The sequence below is a fragment of the Spodoptera frugiperda genome, chromosome 2 (genome assembly GCF_023101765.2).
Source record: "Spodoptera frugiperda isolate SF20-4 chromosome 2, AGI-APGP_CSIRO_Sfru_2.0, whole genome shotgun sequence".
NCBI lineage: Eukaryota > Metazoa > Arthropoda > Insecta > Lepidoptera > Noctuidae > Spodoptera > Spodoptera frugiperda.
The window spans coordinates 11,021,286-11,046,726 of record NC_064213.1 but is presented as its reverse complement, the minus strand read 5'-3'; the positions used below and the strand labels follow the sequence as shown (position 1 = coordinate 11,046,726).

The 25,441-nt window shown below is 38.6% G+C and overlaps 1 protein-coding gene across 2 annotated transcripts in view; it reads right to left on the bottom strand.

Annotated features, from left to right (window-relative positions):
• Nucleotides 1-25,441, bottom strand: part of LOC118269052 (protein real-time) — a 69,952-nt gene that overhangs the window by 17,984 nt on the left and 26,527 nt on the right. For both annotated transcript variants that reach the window (XM_035583935.2, XM_035583934.2), the window contains exons 2-5: nucleotides 23,087-23,236; nucleotides 22,834-22,965; nucleotides 13,651-13,780; nucleotides 13,103-13,279 (exon numbers count right to left, since the gene is read on the bottom strand). In XM_035583935.2, coding sequence (XP_035439828.1) covers nucleotides 13,103-13,279; nucleotides 13,651-13,780; nucleotides 22,834-22,965; nucleotides 23,087-23,236 — 589 coding nt within the window. The remainder of the gene's footprint in view (nucleotides 1-13,102; nucleotides 13,280-13,650; nucleotides 13,781-22,833; nucleotides 22,966-23,086; nucleotides 23,237-25,441) is intronic.

Below are 25,441 nucleotides of genomic sequence, written 5' to 3'. Positions count from 1 at the left end.
TTTATTGGTACTGGAACTAGGTAGGTTTCTTACATTTTAGTATTAGATAATTCCACTGAGATGCTACGAAACAAACATTTGCTTCCACTTATAATAACAGCAGACCTACAAATGTTTGTCCTGTCTAACAAAGAGATTAAGTTAAAAGCCTTTTTGTTCATCCCTTCAGCTTTTAGTACGAGGGTCAAAAGGCATAAATTTGGCAAAAACTTCTTTCCGCTAGGACGACTTTGACCTATTTTTGTGAGTTGGACGTTAGAACACCGGCGGATGACAAACAGGCTTTTGTCCCAGACGATCTAGATAGGCTTTTTGCTATATCAGATCAATATTTGTGTTTATTAGAGATGTTGTCAGAATGTGTTTTGATTCCAACAGTTTGGTATTGTGATAAATCTGTAACCAGTTTTTGACAGCTAAACTCCCTGTCTGCGGTCAAATTAATGCACAAAGAAGAAACAAAACAGTCCCCAAAAATAGCCGCAAAATGCGTCACCAAAGTAGAACAGCCCAGCTTGTATTGTACAGTTCCCGTGGTACCTACAGCCCCGCATCCTGCCATCACCGGGCCATTGGAAGCCGCACAGTTCCGGCTAGCATCAATATTTTGCGGTCCCCGCTCCAAACACAGGTTACGTCGTGACAAATTGATGTCCCCGCATCATTCCTAGGAAATTGATGTTGATTGAATGCTGGGAATATCGGATATTGTACTGAAATAGACTGTGTTTGGAAAATACATGGAAAATTGTTTTAGGTTACAACAATAACATGTGTTGTCTCTTCAAAAAGTGATGCTATGACACAGTTTTGGACTAAAGAAGGAAATATTTCTATTCAAAATATTCTCAAACATTCTCTAATAACAGATGATAAATCCTGAACTTGTTATGAAATAAAAAATATTCTTTCACCAAATCTTCAAAGATGGATGAACGAGGGCTTGTCGAATCTCTCGAGTGCTCGCGAACTTTCTTAATAACGAGGGAATACTTGCAGATTTAGCCTGTCTACTCCAATATCCACCTTATATATCTATCCGCTTACGTAACCCGCTAGTGTTGAAAATGTACGCAATTCAGCTGTTAAATATTTACGCGAATAAGGTTCAAAATAGCTGTACAATGTAAATCTTGGCTCGTATGACCATTCCATCACCTTCACCGTGTCGGGTGGAAGGTATTCTTTACATTCTCCTACGTATTAGAAAGATACGATAGGTAAATAAATTCCTAGCGTCTATAAGAAGGTCAAAGTAAGTTTTCTTTGTTTTTCTCTAACTTTTATGAACACATTATTTATTCGAGTACATTAAACTTCTAACCTGGCATTTTTGTCCTACGGCGTTTACCTTGGAATAAACTTTTCTTTTACGAACAATTAACTTAATAACTTGTGTACTTAAGTACTAGGTAACATTAAACAGACTAGGAATATTACGTAAAATTTACAAGTGTAGTAAAAGTTTAAGCTAAAGTTACATTGCAGGAGTGTAATAAAGACGAATGTGGTTGTATGTCTTGTGCCGTGATGCGAGTTGGGAAACAAACCACCCTGTACATGAGACAATACCGTGTTTTTATTTGTTTAGAAAACTCCGTGTATGACGCGGTTTTAAAAGATGGCTGCTGGTTCTCTGACTGTATGGTATATTTTGATGATTTTTCAAAAAAATAACACAAAAAGAAGTTAACGGTGTCATTATCTTCAACCAAAAGTTAACAATACTGCCAATTGAAACTCAAAATTTGATTTAAAAAAACTAAGCTGTGACATTTCTCTCAACCAATACAATCAAAATAAATGTGATTATAAACTACCACGATGCTTAACAACGCGGGGAAATAATGATTTATTAAATAAAAGTTACAGTTTCTTGAAGAAACACCCATTTACATGTCAGTTACGGTATGGGTTATTTCTGGCAAACGATAACCATTTGAAGAGAGTTGTCCATAAGATTTTAGTTGAAATTCTCACCAGATGTCTAATGAAACTCCAATATGAATAGCGTTTATTACCGCATTTCTAATTAAAAAGCTTTCACGGAGTACCGATGAGTAACAGTAAACAGCTTCCCTTCTCACATGGGATTTAATATGGCGTCGCGAGTCGCAACAGTAATGTACACAACGACCTCTGCTTAACCCGCTGAGGATTAGATACGTGATGTTAGTGGCAATTGGCTATACTGCTTAGATTGTTTGTTTGTATGTTTATACACAGTTTTATACAATTGACTGCTGTATAATTTATTTATTGAAGACACGTTTCTAAAAATTCACGGCGGGATCTAATCTCAACGCTTTGCAGGCGATTGGAGATTATAGTTACAATACCCAGATGGGAGAAAATACATCAAGATATTGAAAAATAAATACATAAAAATAATATATCTATGAAATAACACCAAACATCAAAACCTATTTTAAATCCCACTGCTAGTAATATTTCGAATAGGCTTCGCTGACAAAATCAAAATCCGATTACACAATTTGAATCGACATGGCTCCTACATAAATCAGAATCAAAAGCACAACAAAGGCTTCATAGCTGACATTTCCACGGAACAGTTGTATGAATACATCCCAGTGCCGATTCCGCCCCGTTCCCGTCCCGCGCCGGTCTGTAGTACAGACAATAGAGCACTTTGCTTTAAAGCCGGCAGTTTGCTCTACTGCCCTTTAGTTTTTGGGTCATGTGCACTATTCTGGAGTACCAAAGTTGCTGGTGAAGTTCCTGGAAATATTTCCAACTGGAATGTCGTTTGTCAAGTGGTTGCAAACTTAACTGCTGAGTAAGCAGCAGTAAGGGTTTAATTTCTAGATCCAAGTATAAGTGGGACTTTTGATTGGTATTCGATTTTTTTTGTATTTGGTGTTAGGCAGTAACCTCATCCTCTGTAAGGAGAAGTGGTTATTATAGGACTCAAAAACAATATCAATCGTTCAATAAGAAATTGTTAACATTCAACACGAGCAGCTTTGCCAACCCCTTTGTGGGATAAAAGGTTTATCGTCTATGTTATAAGCAATGTGTTCACATTTTCTCAATGCACCGATTTCCTACAAAGCGAATGTTCCGCTCCAGTGAGTTCTCTGTTAAATCGATACCCACTACATACGTCTGTATCTTGCACACGGGATTATGTTTGAAAGATACTTCAGTATAAAACTGAAGTTTCTTTTATCATAAGAAAAGCTGGAAGATAGAAAATGAAAATTGTGTTGAAGAAAATGAAGATATTCATGTAAATAAGAGAGAAGTTGAAAAACCGATTAACGTTAAGTAACATTTCGGTCGGAGTACTCGTGGTAGACTTATAGTGACCGGTGTCCCATAAAGGGGACTGTCTGGAGCTGGAGATACCCATGAATGTGGAAATGCATCAAGTAACGGAATAAGTTAAGTGGGAAAATCTAGTGAACAAAACCAGAGGGAGTCGCGATCCTTAGTAGTGAGGGAAACGACCAAAAAGAAGACTCGTGGAGCAATATTAACTATATCTCAGTTAAAAAAATAAAGTCATAGCAAGAAAGTAACAGCAGATAATCTCTCGAGACCTTCCAAATATAACAACAACAGAAACCTTCAAAAACCGTTTGCTCCTTTATCACTAACAAAATTAACCAATTAGTAAAAGCTCCTAAGTATTTCGAACTATTGTTCTATGAATCATAATACCCCGGTGGGCGTACCAAGCCGCCCACTTGGAAAAACAACAATATTCCGATTAACTGGACTTGTTACCCTAAATAATTCAGCAATGATAATAACTGCTTTGGGAGTTGTAAATGTAAATTGTAAATGTCTTTCCATGAAGTCAGCATGTCTGATACGGGCGTGACGAGAAGACCTAAGCTTTGTCAGTTTGTAATAATAGTAAGTATAATAATAGTTTTAGTACCAAAAACATTAGTACCACCATTTTGTTGGATTCTCGAATCTACCCCCTATACTACAGAGTTTATCTTTGTGTGAAATATGAACTAGTCAGACCACAGACATACCTACTATAGGCTACACTGAGAACACCATGTTATATGGTATACCCCGTACATTTCCTGTGCTACCATTCATGTTTCAAGAACAGCATCTCTATGTAAGTACAGACGCACATCACACAGCTACAATACAACTGTAACACAATGTAATAGAGTTGATAATACACTAAACAATTTTGACAATACAAGACAGCTTTATCTGCAACCTCGGCCCTCTGAGAATGTCTTTTGAGCAGTGACATGTCTGTCACTCCTCTGGTCGAGGAACATTAAGCATGTTGATGAGGGACATCTATTTAAAAAGGACAGTAATGAGGTCCCTTTGTGAAGACGTCACTGGGTCGCCCGCCACGCCTCGAGCCCGCAATTAAAGTGAAACTATAAAAGTTGTGTTCATTTTGTTAGTTCAAGTACTGATTACAAATGAGACTTGTTTTGTCCCACTGGCCCGTTTCAAGGGCTTAACTTTTCTCATTTAATTAGCTTCTTTTATTAGGACAAACTGCTGAGGATGGGATTTAATTATTTAAATAGTGATTGAATTTGGTGATGGTAATTCAAAGTAATTGAGGTGTTTACGTACATGATTAGAATTCGCACTGGTAAACCCTAATATTTATGTTCTGCCAAAATAATTCACGTGTCTTGTAAAACAATTACTAAGGTTTTTAAATAGATGTTTCTCGCCGATTATAATTATGTTGAACATCTGTTTACTACAGATTCAGATATGATTTTACACTACACGATATTCATACCTGTATAATCGACCAAGTATCAAACGAGTATGAACCGGCTAGCAAATAAATCACAGCCGGTCGTCTGATGCAATGAGTCACGTGGAGCATACCGTTACATGCGCTGTGTCGTCTTTACAAACTCACGACTTACTCAGGTTCTATATTAGGTAAATTGAATCAACCGTGTTTTATTTAGTGAATGAACACTGCAGTTTTAGAAGGTAGAACAGAGAATGGTGATTGGCCGTGTCAAAGTACTAATAAAAATCCGTAAGTAAAAATATTGGTATAAGTCTTCAGAAGCATTGCTGAATTTGCTGATAAAATTATCACAAAACCAACAGCTACTCATATCATATTCATCTCTAAAAGAAAAACACTAAAAGGAAAAGTCCATATAAATACATTCTACTCTTATTAAATAAATCTAGAGACTCACCGAGTTATCCACTGGGTAATTCTCAGAAGTAAAAAGCTTCGGAATTACGTTCAATAAATGAAATTAGGCTGGTTACACATTGAACCTAATGCGGGCTGAAAGTGGCATAACGAGCAATACTATTGTAGGGATACCGTGAGATTTAATCTAAATTTCGTACATTTTGGGAAGGTTTAGATGTAATCCAAACTCGGAACAACCATTACACTAAACAGAGAGGTGTATGTACAAAACCACTATAGATACAAGTTACAACATTGGACTCAGCTGACTTCCAGCACAGGCGACGCATATGAAGTAGCTGCTAGCTGCCATGTTGCTTTTATGGCATTTTCCAAGTAATAACAAGATAAACTTGTGGTTATTGGCAAAGGATTAGCTTCGTTCCTTTCCTCTATACATGTAAATCAGCAGCTGTGTAAAATAAAGAAATAATCTTCTTTCGATTTTTTAAAACAGTTCCACATTGTCACGACTATTACAGCTGATGTACAAGGGACCATTTAATTTAGGGGTCTCAGTACAAATCAATGTCACGTGGACAATCACAAACCAGTTCAATAATAAACAAAAACAAAGTAACGAAACAGGTATACGTGCGCACCAAGCAATATTAGCATAGTATACATTCCGTGGTTCGTGTTAAGGTCAGCGCAGACGCGCCGCAGTGACCCAGCGCGCAGCGGCTTCAATTACTTAAGTGATGTTCAATAACAATATTGCAGATAGACACGAGATACCGTCAGCCCGTCAGCCCGTCACCGATACCTCAGCCACTCAGCCCAGGTATCGGTAACTAAACGATCCTTTTACACGCAGATTACCTAACAGCCACTTAGTAGTTTATTGCTGCGATAACTCCAACCTCCAGCAATGTTGGGGGCCTTGTTTTAAGTGTCTCTAAAAGTTTGACTACTGTCGTCTACCAACTTCATTGAAGCACGCTTCTTGTTATCTTGTTGTACGTTAAATTCCTGATTTCAAAATAGTATTTTTACACCTGAATCTTACACATTTATTCACAAAAAAAATAATAAAAACAAAAAAGTTCAAAAGTAAAATACAATATATTATTTACACTTATCTTCGCCTCTCCCGTCGCCCAAAAAAGACCGACAAGGGAGAGGACAGCATGAGGGTTATCAGAGTGGCACATACCAGCACCACGAGCAGGTTATCCCACCGGGTGAGCACAGTCGCCACCGAGGTCGGGGGGCACGTGCACGGCGGCAGCGTGCTCGGCGGCACCGGGCGCGTCAGTGATTCCGGCGGCGGACACGTGCACGGCGGCAGCTCGCACTCCTGGCCCAGCGACATCGCGCACGGGTGGCTCGACGACAGCGTGCACGGCTGGCCCAGCGACATCCCGCATGGATGGCTTGACGACAGCGTGCACGGCTGGCTCGACGACAGCGTGCACGACGAAATCGCCGGCGGCAGCTGTGGCGGACACAGTGGCGGCAGCAGTGGGGGCAGCGGTGGGGGCAGCGGTGGGGGCAGCGGTGGTAGCAGCAGTGGGGGCAGCGGTGGCGGCAGCAATGGGGGCAGCGGTGACGGCAGCGACAATCTCCGCTGTGAGAGCGCTGGTGACATGCTTGGCACATCTTCACACAGCGGTAGATCTTCGTCAGACAAGCTCAATTTACTGGGTATCTCTGACCTCGTCTCTGAGCTGGGTCTACTGCGACTGAGCCGCACATACAGAGGAGACAGGGTTCTTTTAATTTTTTGTCTGCCTCGCTGAAAGTAGCCTTTCTTCTGGCATGAGGACTTTTCCTTGACTTCAAATTCCTTTTCTGTGTCGTCTAAATCCGAAACTGAAGCCGACGTGGTTGAAGTACCGTGCGGCTTTCTGCAGACACCCTTGGAGATCCCTGCAGGGCCTGGGGAGGAAAAGGGTCATTTGAGGATAGGATAGGAGTAAGGAAAGGTTGGGATGGAGTGGTATATTGGTTTGCGTCATAGGTTCTTCCGTTAGCTATAGCCCGTATAAGCCACATCAACACAGTATATCCAATAGAGTTCGCTCGATATATTTTAAGTACCTAACCCTAACATATTCAAGAGTCGGTACCGAGGTGGCGCGGTGCCAGTGCGCCATTATAAGGGAACCGCAATTTATGACAGTTTACAAGTTTGATGAATAAATCATCGAGTTGTATTCATATAAAATGAACAAAAGTATTCAAAGCAGGAACAACATCAAGAGTGTTTTCAGCGTAATTCAGTTTACGAGTTACTTCAGTAAGTCACGTAGCCGACGTAAACCCAGAGGAACTTGTTTGATCGGCAGGATTAACGTCCTCGAATTACATGCATGGATACTGTTTTCATAAACATAAAGTTACAAATAACAAGCACACCTATCAACGACGAGCATTAAATAAACTATGAGGAGTAAATAACAAGCAACAAATCAATATAACAACAATTACAAAACGATAATCGTAAACAATTTCAACACGCTGCTGCTATCGATCAAGTAGTGACGGTACTTGACATTGGATACGGCGATACTTAACTGGAAGTACATAATCTCGGAAGCCTTACAGGTGTTTCGGGTTTCCGATACAATCTACAGGCAAGCCGCGAGTGCCGCGCGCCTATTCATAAAAGTTGGCGTGCAACGAGCCATAAACTTTATCTTTTACGCAATAAACGATACTAACGCTGACTGTTTGCTTTCTTTCGCACTCAGTGATACGGAACAGCTGTGTAACCATAAACCAACAGCTACTTATGTACGGCCAGTTTCAAGAAATACAATAGCAACGCATAGTGACATTAAATTATATCCGAACATAAAAATGGAATGTTACCAAAAATTTTGGATTTCAAGATATTACAAACTACAGACCTGCTACGATTCCTACATACTTCGTTAAATTCCATCTTATTCATACCTGTTCCTAATATTGGGTAAAAAGTATTCAAGAAGTAATCAACGCAATATTACCTTCCTAAGAGGCTTTCTGTTTCACTATAGTCCGGTGCCAATTTATTAGAGTATTGACTTAAGAAAAGAAAAATATATTAGTTTAGAATTTTAACAGTGCAGAGCGTTACTTAGATAATGATACAGTTTATGTTCACTTGGTCATATCTTAAATCTGTGTTCACGACTTAGTAAAAAGACATGGTACTCAATCCCTGCTTAGCCTAGAAGGACCAAATAAGCCTTCTCGTATCAAAAAGGACATCTTAGAGGAGTAATCCTGCGTGAAAAAGTAGGGTTTCTTTAAGATATATTCTGTCACATTGCTCTTAAGACGTGAGAAACGGTTGTGATTTAACAATACTTTTCTTAAAGTGCAAATATCTGTGTTTAGAACTTTGAAGAAAGAAGTTTTGAATATCGCCTTATTCCAACGCAATAACGATGGTTTTCCTGTAATAATCTGATGTATGGGATTTCATTGAGATTGTTGACATTCCATAAAGAATAGTACAGTACTGTCTGTATGTTTACGAGGGTCAGGATGACGGGTCACATTCGTAACAAATTGGAAAGAAACACCGATAGAGGATGGTTTTAAGGTCGTTTGGCACAAATGTCGTCGGCGTTCGACGAGTATAAATCAGTGGAGGGTGAGAAACGAACCATTTGTGTTTTATGATGTTATGCAACGGCAGCACGGGGAGACTTTTGCGTGAAATATTGATTTTATTATGGAAAGGTATTATTCTAGAATAAAATTAACTAGGGAACTTTATAGTCAGAAGAAATAAATATTCTGTTGTTTTAGTTCATAATAAATGTAGCAAAATCCAGAATACAAGCAATAACAATTCCAGTTTATTTATCGACAAAACCAAAAGAAAAACATTACGCAATACTTTCTAGAGACAAAAAAAGCGCCCCTATTCTACAATTCAAGTGGCGACGCGTCACTGGCACAACAAACAGTGAATAAACAATTCATAGACGAAAATATTCACGAATAAACATCGGACGGAATATTTTGAGGAATTCTACGAAGCTTATTACAATAGAGGGTGAGTGGCTGAGCGGCAACAAGCGCTGGCAATGGCTGGCGTCGTTTGAATACCGCCAACATTCCACCCCGTTGTTGACTCGAATAATTTATTAAAATCGACTCTTACTCGGAATATGAAATATTCCCTTTGATTAAACACCAGTTAGATGAGCAAACACGCGTTAACTGGGTTGTGACACACATATATGTTTACGTCACAAGACCTGATTGTTATTCTGAAAGAATTGCTTGAGGTAATTTACAAGTTATTTTACCCCATACTGAGGCTTTCATCTGGAATGTGTCAACACGTAGAAATCGCACACAGAATGACATGTCTGTACCCCTAGCAGCAGTATTTTGTCCAACTATGTCCATATATCATACCCTAAATATATTTAAATCGAAAAAAAATCGATGACAAAACATCAAACACAAAATAATCCTGACTCAAAACCACTGAACTAAAATCATTCAAACCACGTCCACGTCAGCCAAAGAACCGACAGCATCACATCGAACCAACGAACACGGCAGTTATCATGAAATGGAAAGATAACAAAGGATACGTTAATTAAGGCTGGCCTTGACTGATAAACTACAAGCGTGTTCCACCGACGTCTGCCTGAGGGCTGAGGGAATCTGTACTGCGGCGTATAATCATTCATCTCCCAGTTTACATTACATAACAATCTGAGGTACAAGTACTGTTAGAGATATGTCTTATCACGGCCAGACAATTACGGTTGATGCTGATTGTGATTTGCTGCAGGATTAATTGATTACACGTTTGGTTTACACTAATTAAGATGTCTAGATTCATTCATCAGATCGTGATTGTCATCAGACGTTCAAAGATTGTGTCTTTAACTAAGGAGGCATTTCTCTGGAGTATGGGGTAGTATGTGCCTCTGCCAGGAATGGGAAAGTAAAAGCAGGCCACCGTATTTATTTCGTCCTCGTCTCACATAAAAAGCCCTACACCAACTAAATATTCTCCAAGTCTTTCAAAGCAAAACAAAATTCCACCTACTAAACTTAAGACACAAATGACAAGACCATCCTGAATATGTTTGCAACCCTGGCGAGGCTCAGAGCTCAGCTGTCCTGTCCTGAGGCAATTTGCCGGCCTTCCACTAACGTGCTCCGAATCAGCCCTTGACCGAGTTTCCTAGACAAAATACTCGGTTAAGGTTGTTTCTCGTCGCTCAGTCCAGTTAAATGGTTTAACTGTAGTCTGGAAACTAAATAACGTTTCCTTTTTTTGGATAATTGAATTTAGTTGTAGAAAGGTCACGTGTTTATACAATGTATCTTTAATACTGTAATCGATTATCTCAGAGCTACATTCGTCTAATCGATTCAAACGGGAGCGTGAACTTCTTGATTTGATTTTCAGATGAGCTTTCAGATTTTGAAATAGACATTGTGTGTCGGGGTCTGGATGTCAGTAATTTCATTTATAGTAAGAAACTCATCTTGAACAATGTGCAATACCTTCTGCCTTTTTTTTTGTTTTTTTGGAGGGGGGAAATCATCCAATGACTTCTCCCGCCTTGGGCGAGGCGAGAGTGTCAGACTCTTACTGTCTAAAAACCACCCCGTTCCTACTCCTGCTTTTCGAGCCGGAGCCCCGGTAAACCCGCTAAGTAGTCCGCAGCTCCGGATCAATACCTTCTGCCTACCCATTTAAAGAGTAACAAGCTAACAAGTGGTGTTATCAAATAACATTTTTCAACTTTTCACCCGGTAAGTATAAGAGATATGAAAGTAGTCAATTTTCTCTTTTATGAGCCCCGATATAAGGCCAATAAAGTGAAAGATAAAACGATGTAGCTTCAAGTCTCAAGCTTGTTACCTTTTGATATTGTACACTGTAGCGTATGAACGTACGAGGTAATATCTTCTGGAAACAATCACGCAAGTGTCGGCTTTCTCTGTGTGTTATTTAAATAACACACTGCCGAACCAGGGGCCTCTATCTAAGAAGGTTTGTTAATAAGATAGATAAACTCCTGAAATTTAGAAAAAACCATACAGATCTACCTACCCTAGATTATCCAGTGACCCGTCACAACATGTACTCGTCTAGTACTCGAACCCGCGCCTGTTCTCGTCCAAGGCAATACATATAATTGGATATTAATTAATCGTGGGTCATAAATCACAGGTCGCTAATTGATTGATCGTGTGAACGAGCTCCGCTGTGGACTCGCCGGGTTTATGTTATTGATACACGCGATGTATGATATTATCTATCGCTATTATAAAGTTATTGAAAGTTCCATAATACTATTGTAGTGTTCACCGAGTCAGAAAAAAAGAAAAGCTTATACTTTCCCAAGAACTAGGTACTTTTAAACTGTAACACCCAATTTTCGTCAGATATAATTCCCATGTGGCAAAAGCGACCTTATTTCATCACTAAGAACCGTTAAAAATTGCGTAAAATTATTATAAACTCTGAACCTTTCAGAAAATTTTAGAAAAATGAGAATTCATAATATGTACAATTGTACATATATTTCCTAAAATCGAAATCCTTCGACTTAATATTTTTTAAGTCGAATTGCGAAAAGATCAACGTACAAAGCTTGTATAACTTACTTGTATTTAATAGCAAAAATATTCTGTCCATCACCCAATAGAATTCATCAATAGGTTTCACTAGATTAGACTGATCACGTTTAAAGCTTTTCAGAACTAAATAGATCCTTTGTGTCCGCTACCTCATTACAGAGGGGAACTCAATACATAGGAAGCATTCACATTTTCTTCACAGTGAGGGCTCCAAGAGGGCTAAGAATAGACCTCCCACGTAGATGAACGAGATAATATACAGACAATACAGAAATAATGGCAGCGAGATGTTCTGTTAAGATCATTGTCTAGCTAAATAGGTTAGATTATGATGGATTGAAATTTTCATAAAATGTAGAGTAACCTTTTTCATATTTAAGACCGCATTTGAATAATCCAATGTTGTACTCATAATACTTCTAAAATAATGTTCGATTTTCCTCCAAAAGAATGTAATTATGTACAAGACACTAGCGCTCCAATTTGTAAAAAAAAATAGAAGAAAATCATGATCGACGTTTAAAATGAACACCACTAAAGAGAAGTGGACTAAAATCATTTCTAAATCCAAAAACATCCAGAGGCTTATCATGTAACAGCCTAACAACTCGGCCTAAATATATGAAGAGCAAAAAAGTAACATATGCGGTACTTTATACCGAGTTTGCGTGTAAGTAACCGCGCGCACGTCATAAATATTCATTATCCTTTAAACCAAGTTAACCCTACGTACGACAGGGTGCTTAGTATTTATGAGGACGTTTTGACCTTCCCACTGCGTCCTTGAACACATAAATATGTTATTTTTGTCTGTAAAAAGGCATTCGTACATAGTAATGTTGGCAAAATATGATTCAAAGAATTACACTTTGTAAAAGTTACGTATTGTAATTTGTTTTGTATAAAGCAAGAGCTTTTAGACAATGAAAAAGGGGCACAAAGGTAAAATGTTTGGTAACGTTGGGGTCGTCAGTGAAGGACGATCAGTCATTTCCGATTCCATAACAATAATACCATCAAAGCCTTTGTTCGAACAAAATTGACGATTTGAAAGCAGTCATATAATTGGGTCTAGAATTTTCCATCTTTTATAGATTTTACATTAGCCGTTTAAAATTAATGCACTTGTCATGGACGCTTCGAAGCGAATAGTTTCAGTAAGTGTAAAGACTTGAGGTTATTTGACAAATTTTTCAGAGTCAATGCACAGCACAAGTCGACAATTTGCATGTGCCAGGTTCTCCGATATACATAAAGTAAAGCAACCCACAAAAAGACATACACCTCCTATAAAAACACACAGCTTTTCAAAACGTCCTATAAAACAACAATTAAACATTAAACTATGTTTTATCCACTGACCTGGTTCGGTGTGCGTTCTACTCTCAGATGTGAGCATGGGAGACAGTGGTTCGGTTCCCCGGGAGAGAATTCGCCGGAGCTCGCGGTTTTCGGTGATTGCGCCTTGCTTCCAAGGGTTCAGGCAGGTCACTCCATCATTGTACACCTCCTTCATGAACACGTCGATCAGCTCCTTGCCTGATAGAAAAAAATGGAATGACAGGCTTGTTTTTTTTTTAATACAAACTAGCAAACCCAGCGAACTCCGTTTCGCCACCAATGATTTACCATGTTTTCCTGCTTTTCTCTTAAATTTTTCCTGAATATTCAGCTATAAACCTCACGGAGCCCGAGACCTTTCCAACGCTTGCAAAACCGTGGAAATCGGTCCGTGCGTTCTCGAGTTATAGCATCAGGAAGGAAAACCAGACTTTTTTTTAATACAAATTACCTATAGAAATATAAAACCATGTGGTTATACTACAAGAACCCATCCTTTTATTCTTAAACCAAAATAACAGCAAACACTATTCGCCTATTAATTCTGTAAACAAATCTGAACAGCTTACCCTTGGCAATATTAGCAGCGTATTGCTTCATGGCAATCTTCTCGACGGTGCTCTCGAGTCCGAAGAAGTTCTTCACGTCGAGGAGTGCACTCTGCTCGAAGCACGTCCACTCAGGGTTATCGGGGTGGACCTGGGACAATAACACGACGCTAATTAATTCAACATGTTTATAATACTTCTGTGGTGTCATCAAAAATGTAAGGTCCTTTTATCGTCGTGGAGGTTAAACATTGTTTCTTTTTTAAAGAAAGGTATGGGTCTGGTGTTGATCTTTTTTGCTGCGTCAATGCAAAATTAAAAGGAAGCTTTGAACTCGACGAGGCTTTTTGACCGTGAACACGTAACTAACGAAATAGGTAAATATGTATTGAATTATAGCGTATATTGTAAATTGTAATGTTGTATGTATTTATCCTTGCAATAAAGAAGAAGAACTTGTGGATCTTTTTTTTTTTTTTTTTTTGATTAGGAGGCAAACGAGCAAACGAGTCACCTGATGGTAAGCGATCAGCGCCGCCCATGGACACCCGCAACACCAGAGGAGTCACAGGTGCGTTGCCGGCCTTTTTTTTTAAAAAGGAGTATGCTCTTTTCTTGAAGGTTTGAAGGTCGTATCGGTTCGGAAATACCGCCGACGACAGCTCATTCCACAGTTTTGCTGTGCGAGGCAGAAAGTTGCGCGAGAAGCGCACAGTTGTGGCCTGCCAACCATCTATATGGTGGGTATGGAAATGCTGTCGTGTGGGTCGATGGCGAAAAGAAGCGGCAGGTATAAGACCAAACAATTCCTCAGAGCACTCCCCGTGGTATAAGCGATAGAAAATGCACAACGAAGCTACATCTCTACGCATTGCCAAAGTGTCAAGTCGGTTTGAAACTTTCTATAAAACAGTACTATGTATAGGTAAAATGACTGCAAGTAAAGTCAAGAACGTGACTCCTTCCAGAAATCACGAGCAAATGCTTCAATCAGAGAACCAATTAGCAGAAATCGCACTAAAGCAGGAAACCGTAGGTGTTGCAAACGGGGAATAAATACAAATAAAATGTCAAAGTTAAACTTGACGGGGAAAAATCTGAGAACTACATATTTTTAGTTGCGACCCTCAGTTATCTCAGGTATAAAAGGTAATATTTCTTGTTCTGTGTACTTATTGAAGATAAACAATAAGTATGAATATTTCTTGGAAAATAGAGTTAACGCGATCTCGATATTTCCACGAACATCCTACCTCTGCTAACTGTGTTTACTGAGAAACTTCTAAATAAAAACTACATTGCGTCTTATGAACATAATTTATGTAGAACAATTTTGTTTAGTCTGAATAAAAAAAATCTCATAACTGTCTTCTTTAGTTGTAATAAGAGTGCCTGTTAAGGATGTTTATCCTCACGAAATAAGAGTTCCGTGTTTTGACGAGACACGCAAAATATTATTAGCTTTTGCAATATAGAAATTCTTTCACGACGCCTTTATTTGTATTCCAAGTTCGGATGGGCTCGTGACTCCTATTACGTACTTGGAACGAATGATATGACGGTGAGGGGAAAGTACACCAAATACCATGCCAAAAAAAACATAATGAGAAAACCTGGACTTATTAAATTCAGCCAAGATTTTTTATCCATGTGAACAAATAATACCCATTACATGTAGGCATTTAGACACTTCTGTCTTTACTTCAAACTTCAAATGCAGGTAAGAAAGCAACCATGTTACTATGTTATGATTCAATCTCAAATATGGAAGGTACTCTGCTTCTCCCAGCTCAGCTGACAAATGATTCCACGTCGCAACACGTGCAGTAACGCAAACCTTTTGAAACGGTTATGGTCCGGTGACTATAAAACGTATCGTAGCATGTTGGCTTTATGCAAATATCATTTTGCAAGCTTTACCTATACACGTTTGTTGCTTATGCTCTGAAGGCTTATTTTCGCATGAGCTTATCTTACTTTCTTGTTTTGATCTGCAAAGTGGTTGGAAACGAAGAACTAAAGATTGAACTGAAGTAGTAGATGTAAACAGGCTTGTGAAGATGATCATATAATAGCTCAGAGCTCAAGATAAATAGTTAAAGAATCTAAACTAAATGTCTGTAGCTTCAATATATCTCAATCATCTTACAATCGATTTCTTTTCCAATAGTAATATTACTTCGTATAGGTACTTCTTTTTTAATACTCTCTCGGGTACTCTATGCGTTTAGCTTTTCTCTAATAAAACTGAACTCAAGTGAAGGATCGGCAATATCGTTGTCAATCGTTCAAGTGCCGTTTAAAATTTCTTCTATGTTATTGTTAGACATAGTATTTAACTTCTCTACAGCTACAGAGCTAACATAGATATGTTTAATAGCAGACTCATAGATACGTACATATTTAATAGCTCAGCATCTTCTGACATTTAATCTAAGCTGACCTTGCCAACGGGTTTAACCGCAGAAACCTAATCAGAATCTCATACTCGCTATGTGCACTATTTATATATGTATATGTGTGTTGTGGATGGTATGCATACCATCTAGTTTTTGTTAATCTTCTTTTTATTGTGTGGTTTTACGAATGTTTGCTGTTCATTTTAGGTTTAATTAAATATTTTTAAACCGAACAAAAACGCAGTTGTAATTTATCGAGGTTTTAATTAAAAATACTTTATTACGATAGGTAAAATACAAATAAAACTCGGTCACCGTGGTCATGAAACATAAAACGGCATCAATTAATTTTACGATCATACTGGTTATTAGAAAATTGCTGTTTGTGTACGTGACCTGAATCCTGCAAGATGAGTCCAACGGAGAACGATCAATGGAGCTATAACCACCTTTACGAGGAGCCAATAATGAAGTAATGTACCATTTCGATGCTGAAGACAGCAACAAAAATATTATTGTTTGCTCACGAGGTGACAAAGAAACACATAATGTTACTAAAGGAGACAATACACCACTATATATAGATCCATGTAACAAAGCAAATTACTTTCACCCTCCACGGTCACCGGTGAATAGACTCGGTTCACAATAACTGGACCTTCGTGAATGCCTGATAGAATACTTCCCGTCTCGTGAATGGATCAAGTAGATACGAAGTACGTGATCAAAGACAGTTCATGGACGGATTTATAAACCTTTGTAATGATACGTTTGTGGATGGGAGGAAATCGTCCATCGTGGTAAGTATTGGACATGAGAAAGGATTAAATGTGTTCCATAGAGAGATTTGTAGATATAGTACCTACAAAATAGTTGTTAGATACAATATACACAAAGGTGAAAGAAGATTGCCGAAGAGATCAAAATGATCTTAAGGAGAGGCTTAGGTAAGTAAACGAAAAGGAAAATTAAAAATCAATGCAAGAAAAAAATATATTTGTTCGTGTGGATCAGAGTGTAACAGGCAAATGATGGTGTAAAATGTATAATAATACTATTGCGATAACGTTCATAATTGCCTGTTGTGACAATAACTTGGGTTCATTCATAAAATACTGTTGATAATTGTCTTTATCATATACCTACACGATAAGTTACTACAAACCACGTTTTGTAAAAGATTTGCAATTACGTAGCTAATCTTGATTTTATGAGGGAATTTACTATAGACAGATAATGTTTATCTAAGCCACAATAACCTGGAACTGTAATGACGGGATCGACCACCAAATATAAGCAGAAGAAATAAAAAAATACCTGAGATTCCGCCGAATTTTACAATGACTCAAGGTTGATCTCAATTCAATTGGAAAAAGGCCAGAAAAAAGAAGGAGAAAAATTAAATCATTTGCTGGAAATAAACGAATGAACTGAATTCAATAAGCTTATCTTTCCCAAATTGCTCTGCACCCAACGCAGATCTAAGAATCAATATCTATCCATAGGGCCCAGTAGGGCTGTTACCTGATCCGGAGCTGCGGACTACCTAGCGGGTTTACCGGGGCTCCGAAAAGCAGGAGTAGGAACGGGGTGGTTTTAGTTTACTCCCTCTCGTCTCGCCCAAGGCGGGAGAAGTGATTAGATGATTTCCACCCCTTAAAAAAAGTTTAGCATAAACTGCTATCAATACAAGATTCGCCCATTTGGCTGCAAAAAGTAGGTGGTGCATCAGGGGTGTTATGTATGGAGAGATTCATTTCGGCAATGAATTCTTCAACGGCACAACGCCGCTCCATGTCAGTAGCCCTAACTTTGCCATACCATAAGGATGAAGACGCATTAACGTCGGCGCCAATTATAATTTTGGAGCCCGCAAGCGACTGCAAGACGTGACGGAGGTGATGAATGTGAGGAGTAACTGCGTCAGAATATTGAAAGTAACAGCTCACAGCGTAAAGTTTAAAGTTTTCTGAGGCAATCTCCGCCACGGCACAGTGTGACGTCATTAAATTAGTTATAGATGTTACTGTGAAATTAGATGATCTCGTGACGTAAATTCCAGCTCGTGACCTACTGTTCAGCTGCACTACCCTGTGCCTTAAGTGGGCATTTTGATACTGTTCTTGAACAAGTACAATGTCAAGCTGATAGTCGACTATTAGTTTGTCTAACTCGGACGTCGCAACCCTGTCGTTATGTAGATTTAGTTGCCCTATAGTCAACCTATCCATATTATTATTTAATAGGTGGTGTTTAATATGAGTTGTTCGAGTTTAGCTTTGTAGGTGCCACACTCGGGCGAACCACAACGGTGGTCGTGAGGTTTTTTGAAACGTTTGCACGCCACGCATGTTGGAATAAAATTTTTATTATTTATATGAGGGCAGTCGTGTGATTCATGCGCCTCAGCACAATTACCGCAGGTGGGTGTTTTAACCGTGCAATGTTTCCTAACGTGGCCGAACTGCTGACACAAGTGGCATTTAACTAATTCTACATCGTCTATGAATCGGCAAGTAGCCCAATCTATAAAAAGTTTATCTTTTGTCGTAACAAGATGTTTACGTATATTAGCGTCTAGTTCAATGCCAACCCACTTACGACCGTTTTGCAAAGTACGCCGGCGGGTAATTTTACAAGATTTAATAAAATCTTGCTCCTTTACTTCGATTTCCCCACTAATATTTTGACGATACAGTGAGGTCAAAAACGCGGCGTCCTCCATAGAACCCGGGATGTCCTTGACAAGGATACGCGGCCTACGACCTTTTGGCTTTTCCAAACGCAAACCGGCGGTACGAATCGCTGCTACGGACTCAAGCTTCTTTATCTGCCGCTCGTCAGCAACACGCAATACGACACCCGACTTCGCGGTTTTTTTAACTCCTACAATTTGAAAACCGTCGTCGCAAGGTTTAATCGCCTTCATAAGCGCCTGTTTAGTCGCCGATGACGACGCAAAATCAGCTGAGCGCTCGGTTGTGGGGTAGGCGACAACACACGGAAGCGGCGCGCGGGATTCCATCGCGGGCGCGATCTTGCTGGGCAAACGCAGTTTTAACGATTCGGCATACGAGAGCTTATTTTGCACCGGCTTACTGTCCGCTATCACTGATGATGACGTTTTAAATTTATCCAACTCGCGTTCCGTGTTCGACAGCTTCGTCTCGACGCAGGACGATTTCACCGCCAAAATCGCGACAATACCCGTGACGCGCTGGGTTAACTCAACGATCGTTGTTTTGCTGCCTGTGGCTAAACGCGAATCGAGCACGACTTCATTAATTTTCGACAATAGTTGTGTTGCCTCAGTCATAAGGTCTGTGTAGCCCTTATTACTCTCACTCGCCGGGGATGACAAATTCGGTGAAACGCAGGTTTGTACACGCTTGGACGACCTATCCTCGGGAGTCGCGTACGTTGGAGATTCGATCTCGCTGAATAACCGCTTTGAGCTACACGGCGGCGATCGCGGAGTTAATCGGCTTTTTCGAAATCCGTCACGATCGGGCGGGTCATTATGCGACGACATCGTTTATTATTAAGTATATAATTCTCGGCAACAATTGGAAATAAAACTTCGTACGAATATAAAGAAATAAACTATAAAATTACACACAAGTTTATATCTTGCCACCCGCAATAAAAGAAATAAATGGACTTACCGAAAATGTGCTGCATAAAACGTAATTACGTGGATTAATTCGCCTAACCGAGCAATCCGCCCATCACATACTCTGGGAGTGTGGTCTCTGGCAATCTGAGCGTGACACTATGTTGGATAATTTAATTGTTTCATCAGGTGTAGTTTATTACACGGACCTTGTGGAGTCTCGAGCAAATTTCCGTGCGTTTAGGCGTTTTTGCCATACCTATTATTGGAAGCAAGTATAACAGCTCACGCATAGGACCCATTTAGTATTAGCATTTAATATTTTAGTTTTAAGTAAAATTTCCGTGGTGCTTGGCGACTGGGCTTCTCCCAGTTGTGCAGTCTCTTTTGTGCCTTAAGGCTTAAGTCATCCTGTCTCCTGCATTAAATTCACCGAGGGAAGTGGAAACTATCGTTTTCTTTTCTTCTCCTCTAATAACATCTTCTGATTTGTTTCCTTGCGGGATCCAAGACAGTCATTCATTTCCCTGGGACGCGCCGGACTTCAGTGTTCCGGTGTTTTCATGTTTGTATCTACTGTAGATCCTGGCTTACAGGAGTTGCAGCGGTATGGGAGGTTGTGGCGGGCTTGTCCCATTTAAAACAAAAAAAAAACTGCTATCAATATGCTAGACGAAGCGCAAACACGATGTAATCTCCTTACTCCATATTTTACATGTTTTGTCACTTGGCAGACACTTGTTCATCCACAGACGTGACACGATGTGACATAAGCAATTTCACACCCTTCGGTTCCCACAATATGAGTGCACCGATAAAAACCTAACTAATGGCCTTGGGAACGTCCTTGTTAATGCTAACGCTATACCTACGTCACTGGCTAAGTTAGAACAACCAAGATCAATACGAATATGAACCTAATTAAGAGAGCGGAAAGTGCTTTTTCGTGTTTTATAGCTAAGAGCATGCAATCCGTTATATCATGTTAGATGGTCGTATGAAAATAGTCTCTGTTGTAAAGAGGATGGGTGTAATTTCGTTTGTACTGAGTGTCGGGTCTATGCAATGCATGGAAGTATAAATTATGTGCGTTGGTAATGCGTTTCCCTTGTAATGAGGGATGCGAGTTTGCTGCTGGACTTGCAAAAGGAGGTTACATTAAAATTCCAGTCAGTTCAGTATCTTGAATGAGTCGTTTATGAACAAATTGTACTTTCGAATCGCTACCAATATAATAAGAGCAGAAATCAAACAATATTTATACATATAAAGTGAACTTTGTAATCATATTCGTATACGAACGTAAATTAACTTTGACATTGGCGTCTCATGAATATTCACAAATAAATTAAAGCAATAACAAACAACTAATGGACTGGGTTTTAAAATAAATAAATAAAAATTGTCAATTTACATATTAATGCAACACCTGCCATTTTAAATCTATAAAGGTTTTATGCAGCGAAAAATTGTATCAGGTACAGGTATCAGGTTTTAAGTGCTGAAATAACCATTAGCTTGGTATTGTCGAAAACCGGATTGTGTTGTTGACAAGTTTTCGTTAACCACCTGCTGGCAACCGGCCTGACAGTTTTTGTCAATGTCACCGAAAATTGAAAGACGGTTCGCGAATTCAGAACTGTATTTTGTGGGAAAAAGTGGAATTTGACGGTGACTTTTACTGTGACGTGTGCCTAATTGGGATTTTGACGTCGGGACGAGTAGTCGGATTTTTGAACTAGCAAACCTTTGAGTTACTTGGAAAAAATATCTCCTCTGGCTCATCCCTATCAAAAGCTTGTTTGAAACAACATTTAACTACGAAACATTGTAAAATTATGTGGTCACACAGGGTGAGTGCATTCGTAACTGCTTGTACAGCCGGCTTGGGGACATTATCAGTGCAGAATGCGGCTCACAATGCCGAGACCAGTCCACCCCACATGAATATTAGCAATTTCATCGCGTGCACTTTCCACCGTTGCGTCACTTAAGATATAATCGACTGAATTGTTCGCGTTTCCTCCAGTTATGAGTACCCACCTTCCTTCGTGTTGCAACTGCGCAGTATTTGTTATTAAATAAATTGCCCAAAAATTGGCAGCTTCCCTCAATTTGCCAACGAATACCACTCAATTATCCGAGTCTGGAATGTTCTGATTGAAATATCATGTTCGTTCTAAAGTGAGATCAAATGCAGAACTGTGAAGTAAGCATGTTTTATCAGCAAGCCCTTAAAGTTTCTTTTTGTTCGGCGGTTTATTCGCTCGTTGCTTTTTGGACAGTTATTCCTGATTTGCAGTTAATTAATATTAAAAGATTTAGTTGATTCGGAGAACTTTTACATAGAAGCTGTAAAAAACGTAACGCATTTAATCTCGCCAATTTCCAACACGAACATTGAAACTAATCTCCGATTCGATATTCTTGTATCATTCTCAAAACATGGTTTGAATTTCTAAATGTAGAAGTTAATGTAAACAGCTAGCAGTTTTCAACAATAACATTTTGGCCAGACATCTGGCTGAATACAATACAAAGTAGAGAAGTCAATGAAAGACTAACATTATTAGCATAAAATATTTCCACGGCTAACGATATGGACAACTCGCTAATTGAAATGCTTTCCGTTCATAGAAACTTCCGTTCAACACCCTTGAACAGTGTCGGTCATTATCAGTAATTATCAGGCTAATAAACAACAAACCATTACAATTGTGAGGAAATGTATTTTATCCTTATTCTCATTAAAAGAGACGCCAAGTCGAGTCCAAGTTAATCAACAAGGGCCTTTTCTAATTACATTAAAAAAAAGATAAGTAACGGTTCCTGTTGAAACAATATTTAACCTGGTCTTGTATAAACACCACTCTCCATAACCCGAATGGCAACACAAAGGTACTAAAAACAATTACCTTTTTTCGGGAAAATTCGTCAGACCCTCATCAAAGAAACAAGACTAGATGTATATAGAATAACTGAGTTTGCCGTAAAAAGGTTTTTTAATAAATAATATTTGGATAGCAACCCGAAAATAATTGAAACGTAATACTTTGGTTAGTACACTGCTCTCCGGTTTTTCTGAGAAGCTATTGACATTTTACTTTTAGACCGCCAGAAAAAAAAGCTCCCAAAAAATATAAGATACTAGTGACTGGATCAAATATCAAATTTCTTGGTTTTAGTACTCACGTAATATTTGCATTTCTCCACGACTCCGACCCTGGAAGAGAAGGTTTCGTTCGTAGCTTCGATTTCCAAAACCCTTTTCTTGAGGTCCAGGTTGTTCTTCTGGATAAAGTAGATGTAATCTACACCGATCATCTGGAACAAGCGAGAGTTTTGAATTAGTATAATTGGGTTGAGATGTTGCTTGATTTCTTTTTAGTTTTTTAATAATATATAAACATGTATGATATGTATGGAGGTATGTAAAGAAATATACCTTCTTTAGGAGATAAGGGGCTTCCACATTCAGCTGACACCGCCTAGTCGTCTGTCGCTGAGAATCGTCTGATGACCAGCTGTCGTCTGTGATGAGGCATTCCACCACCACTGGGATCTGAGGACAGTTTGGAAACCGCCTCTCGTATGCCTGCAACAAAGATAAACATTTGTTAGAATCAGTGCTTATCGCCGTATAATTAAATTAGCCTAATTAATTCATCCAACCCTCAGAAATGTTCTCGCTTAAAATATACTTCTACAAATCTAGCCTACGACCATTAATTAACGTCTTAGAAACCTACTTTGTGTTTGTGCCCATTTGTAGAAGCGATAACTATCAAAGCACTCATTTTCGTGTCCAAATTCCTAATTCAGAACTTAGATTTCACTAGTGACCCAAAACGAAGTTTGAGTATTAACACACTTACTGCTAAAATAATTTAGACAGGTCAAACTTCCGACAAATTATAATGGACGTAAAACAATGTAGGACGGACCTTATGGGTCATGAAAAGGTCTCCGCGAAAATTCTCGACCATCGAGATCGACAAAGTTTGGTAGCATCAATCAAATTAGAATGTATGTTTATGAACACTTCACGCTGAAGCACCGATGGAAATTTCTACTTCAAACTTTGGGACGAAAAGGAATCTGAATATTATTTTCGGATGGTTTATTTTCGTTTTAGAATGATAATTTATTTCCACGAGATTTCTGATAAAATATAATATTACAATTACAATTAGTAATAACGAGACAGACGCGAAGGCAACGAATTATTTATCAACAGAATCTGAATAAGTAATGTGATAATTTCCAATTTAATTTAACTAATATAATTGAAGGAAATTCTTGGAAATACGCAAAATAAGCTGGCTCGTTTTATTCTAAAAGAAACTTTGAAGAAAGACTAATTAAAGTAATGATAGAATACTTTTATTTTAATTGGCCGCACGTCTTTCGAAACTAATATAAAAGTGATATTAACCAGTTGGGTTTATTTATATCACGTCTAGGATTTAGGAGGAGACCTGTGTCTGATCACGTTGTACAACATGACGTGTAGAGGAGGCACGTGTCAAAACACTCCCAAACTTCAGAGTTCAGAGTGTTATTGAATCAGTGTAACGTGTTCCGAATCAAGGTTTATCCGTAAATCACGTAATCAGTTTTCCACCGAATCCTTTCAATACAAAACTTGCTCTCCGGAACATGTTTTCACAAAACTCGTCTAAGAATTATCTGTGAACCGTTTGGGTGAGAAACCGGGATCCCACAAGGGACTATATTTGGTCCAAATCAAGTATAAAAATATTTCATTCATAACAAATTTTTACCTGTGTGACGTCAATAATGTACCTTTGTTTGATTTTAACGATCTACTATGGCACTTTGCAAACGATTAATGATTATTTCTTCACAACAATAACAGCTCAGTCATGTTTAACTGTTTAAGTTACCATACGCGTTTTATGGCCTGTGGACGTTTGAATATTTTCTCACGTGAAAATATGAATTAGACACGGTGAAATGAAGTGAAACCCATAGCTTTAAAACTTTATACGATTGTGGTAAGTTTAATGGTTGTAGAAGTTAGGAATAATTCCAAAGTAATGCTTTATTAAGTTTTATGTTTCACTTTCTATCGAGTGTATCGACTAGTGACTGGTATATGACATACATTCATAGGTAGACAATAGCAATACTTTTATAGTTGACTTTATTGGTGTGTATTGTTTGTATAACCTGCCTAATAAATCTACTAGGTACTGTCCATAGCAGTCAGACTGATTAGTATTCATATGACGACCAAATTTCGAATCAAAACCTAAATCTCAGTTTTCACTGACATAAATATGGATTTGCGTCAAACTTAGGCTATTTCCCCACAGATTCAATTCGTTGTACCCTTGAATTCTGTGACATTGGATCGTTGGTACTTACACGTGTCTTGGAATATATTTTATTTATACATTCTTCCAATATTATATTCGATATAATGGCTTACACGAGCTTCGGTTTCGATACGTCAATCTATTGAATACCGAAAGTTGCTTTCTTCGATGTAACCGTAGTTTAATGAAAATTAATTACCCGGAAATCCTCTCAAACTCATAACTGACTTTTGTTTGTATACTCTTTTACTTATTTAATTTCTTTAGATGGTATCGAATATAATTAATGAAGCAATCGTGAAGCTTGAGATTTTGATCATAACTCATTTATTACGAGATCAATTATTTATCTATTTATCTATTCATAATAAAAAGCACGCTAGTCATCGTCCCTACACAAGTAAACATACCTCCACCAATAAAGGTAAAAAGCCTGTTACAATCAAACAAGGACTTTT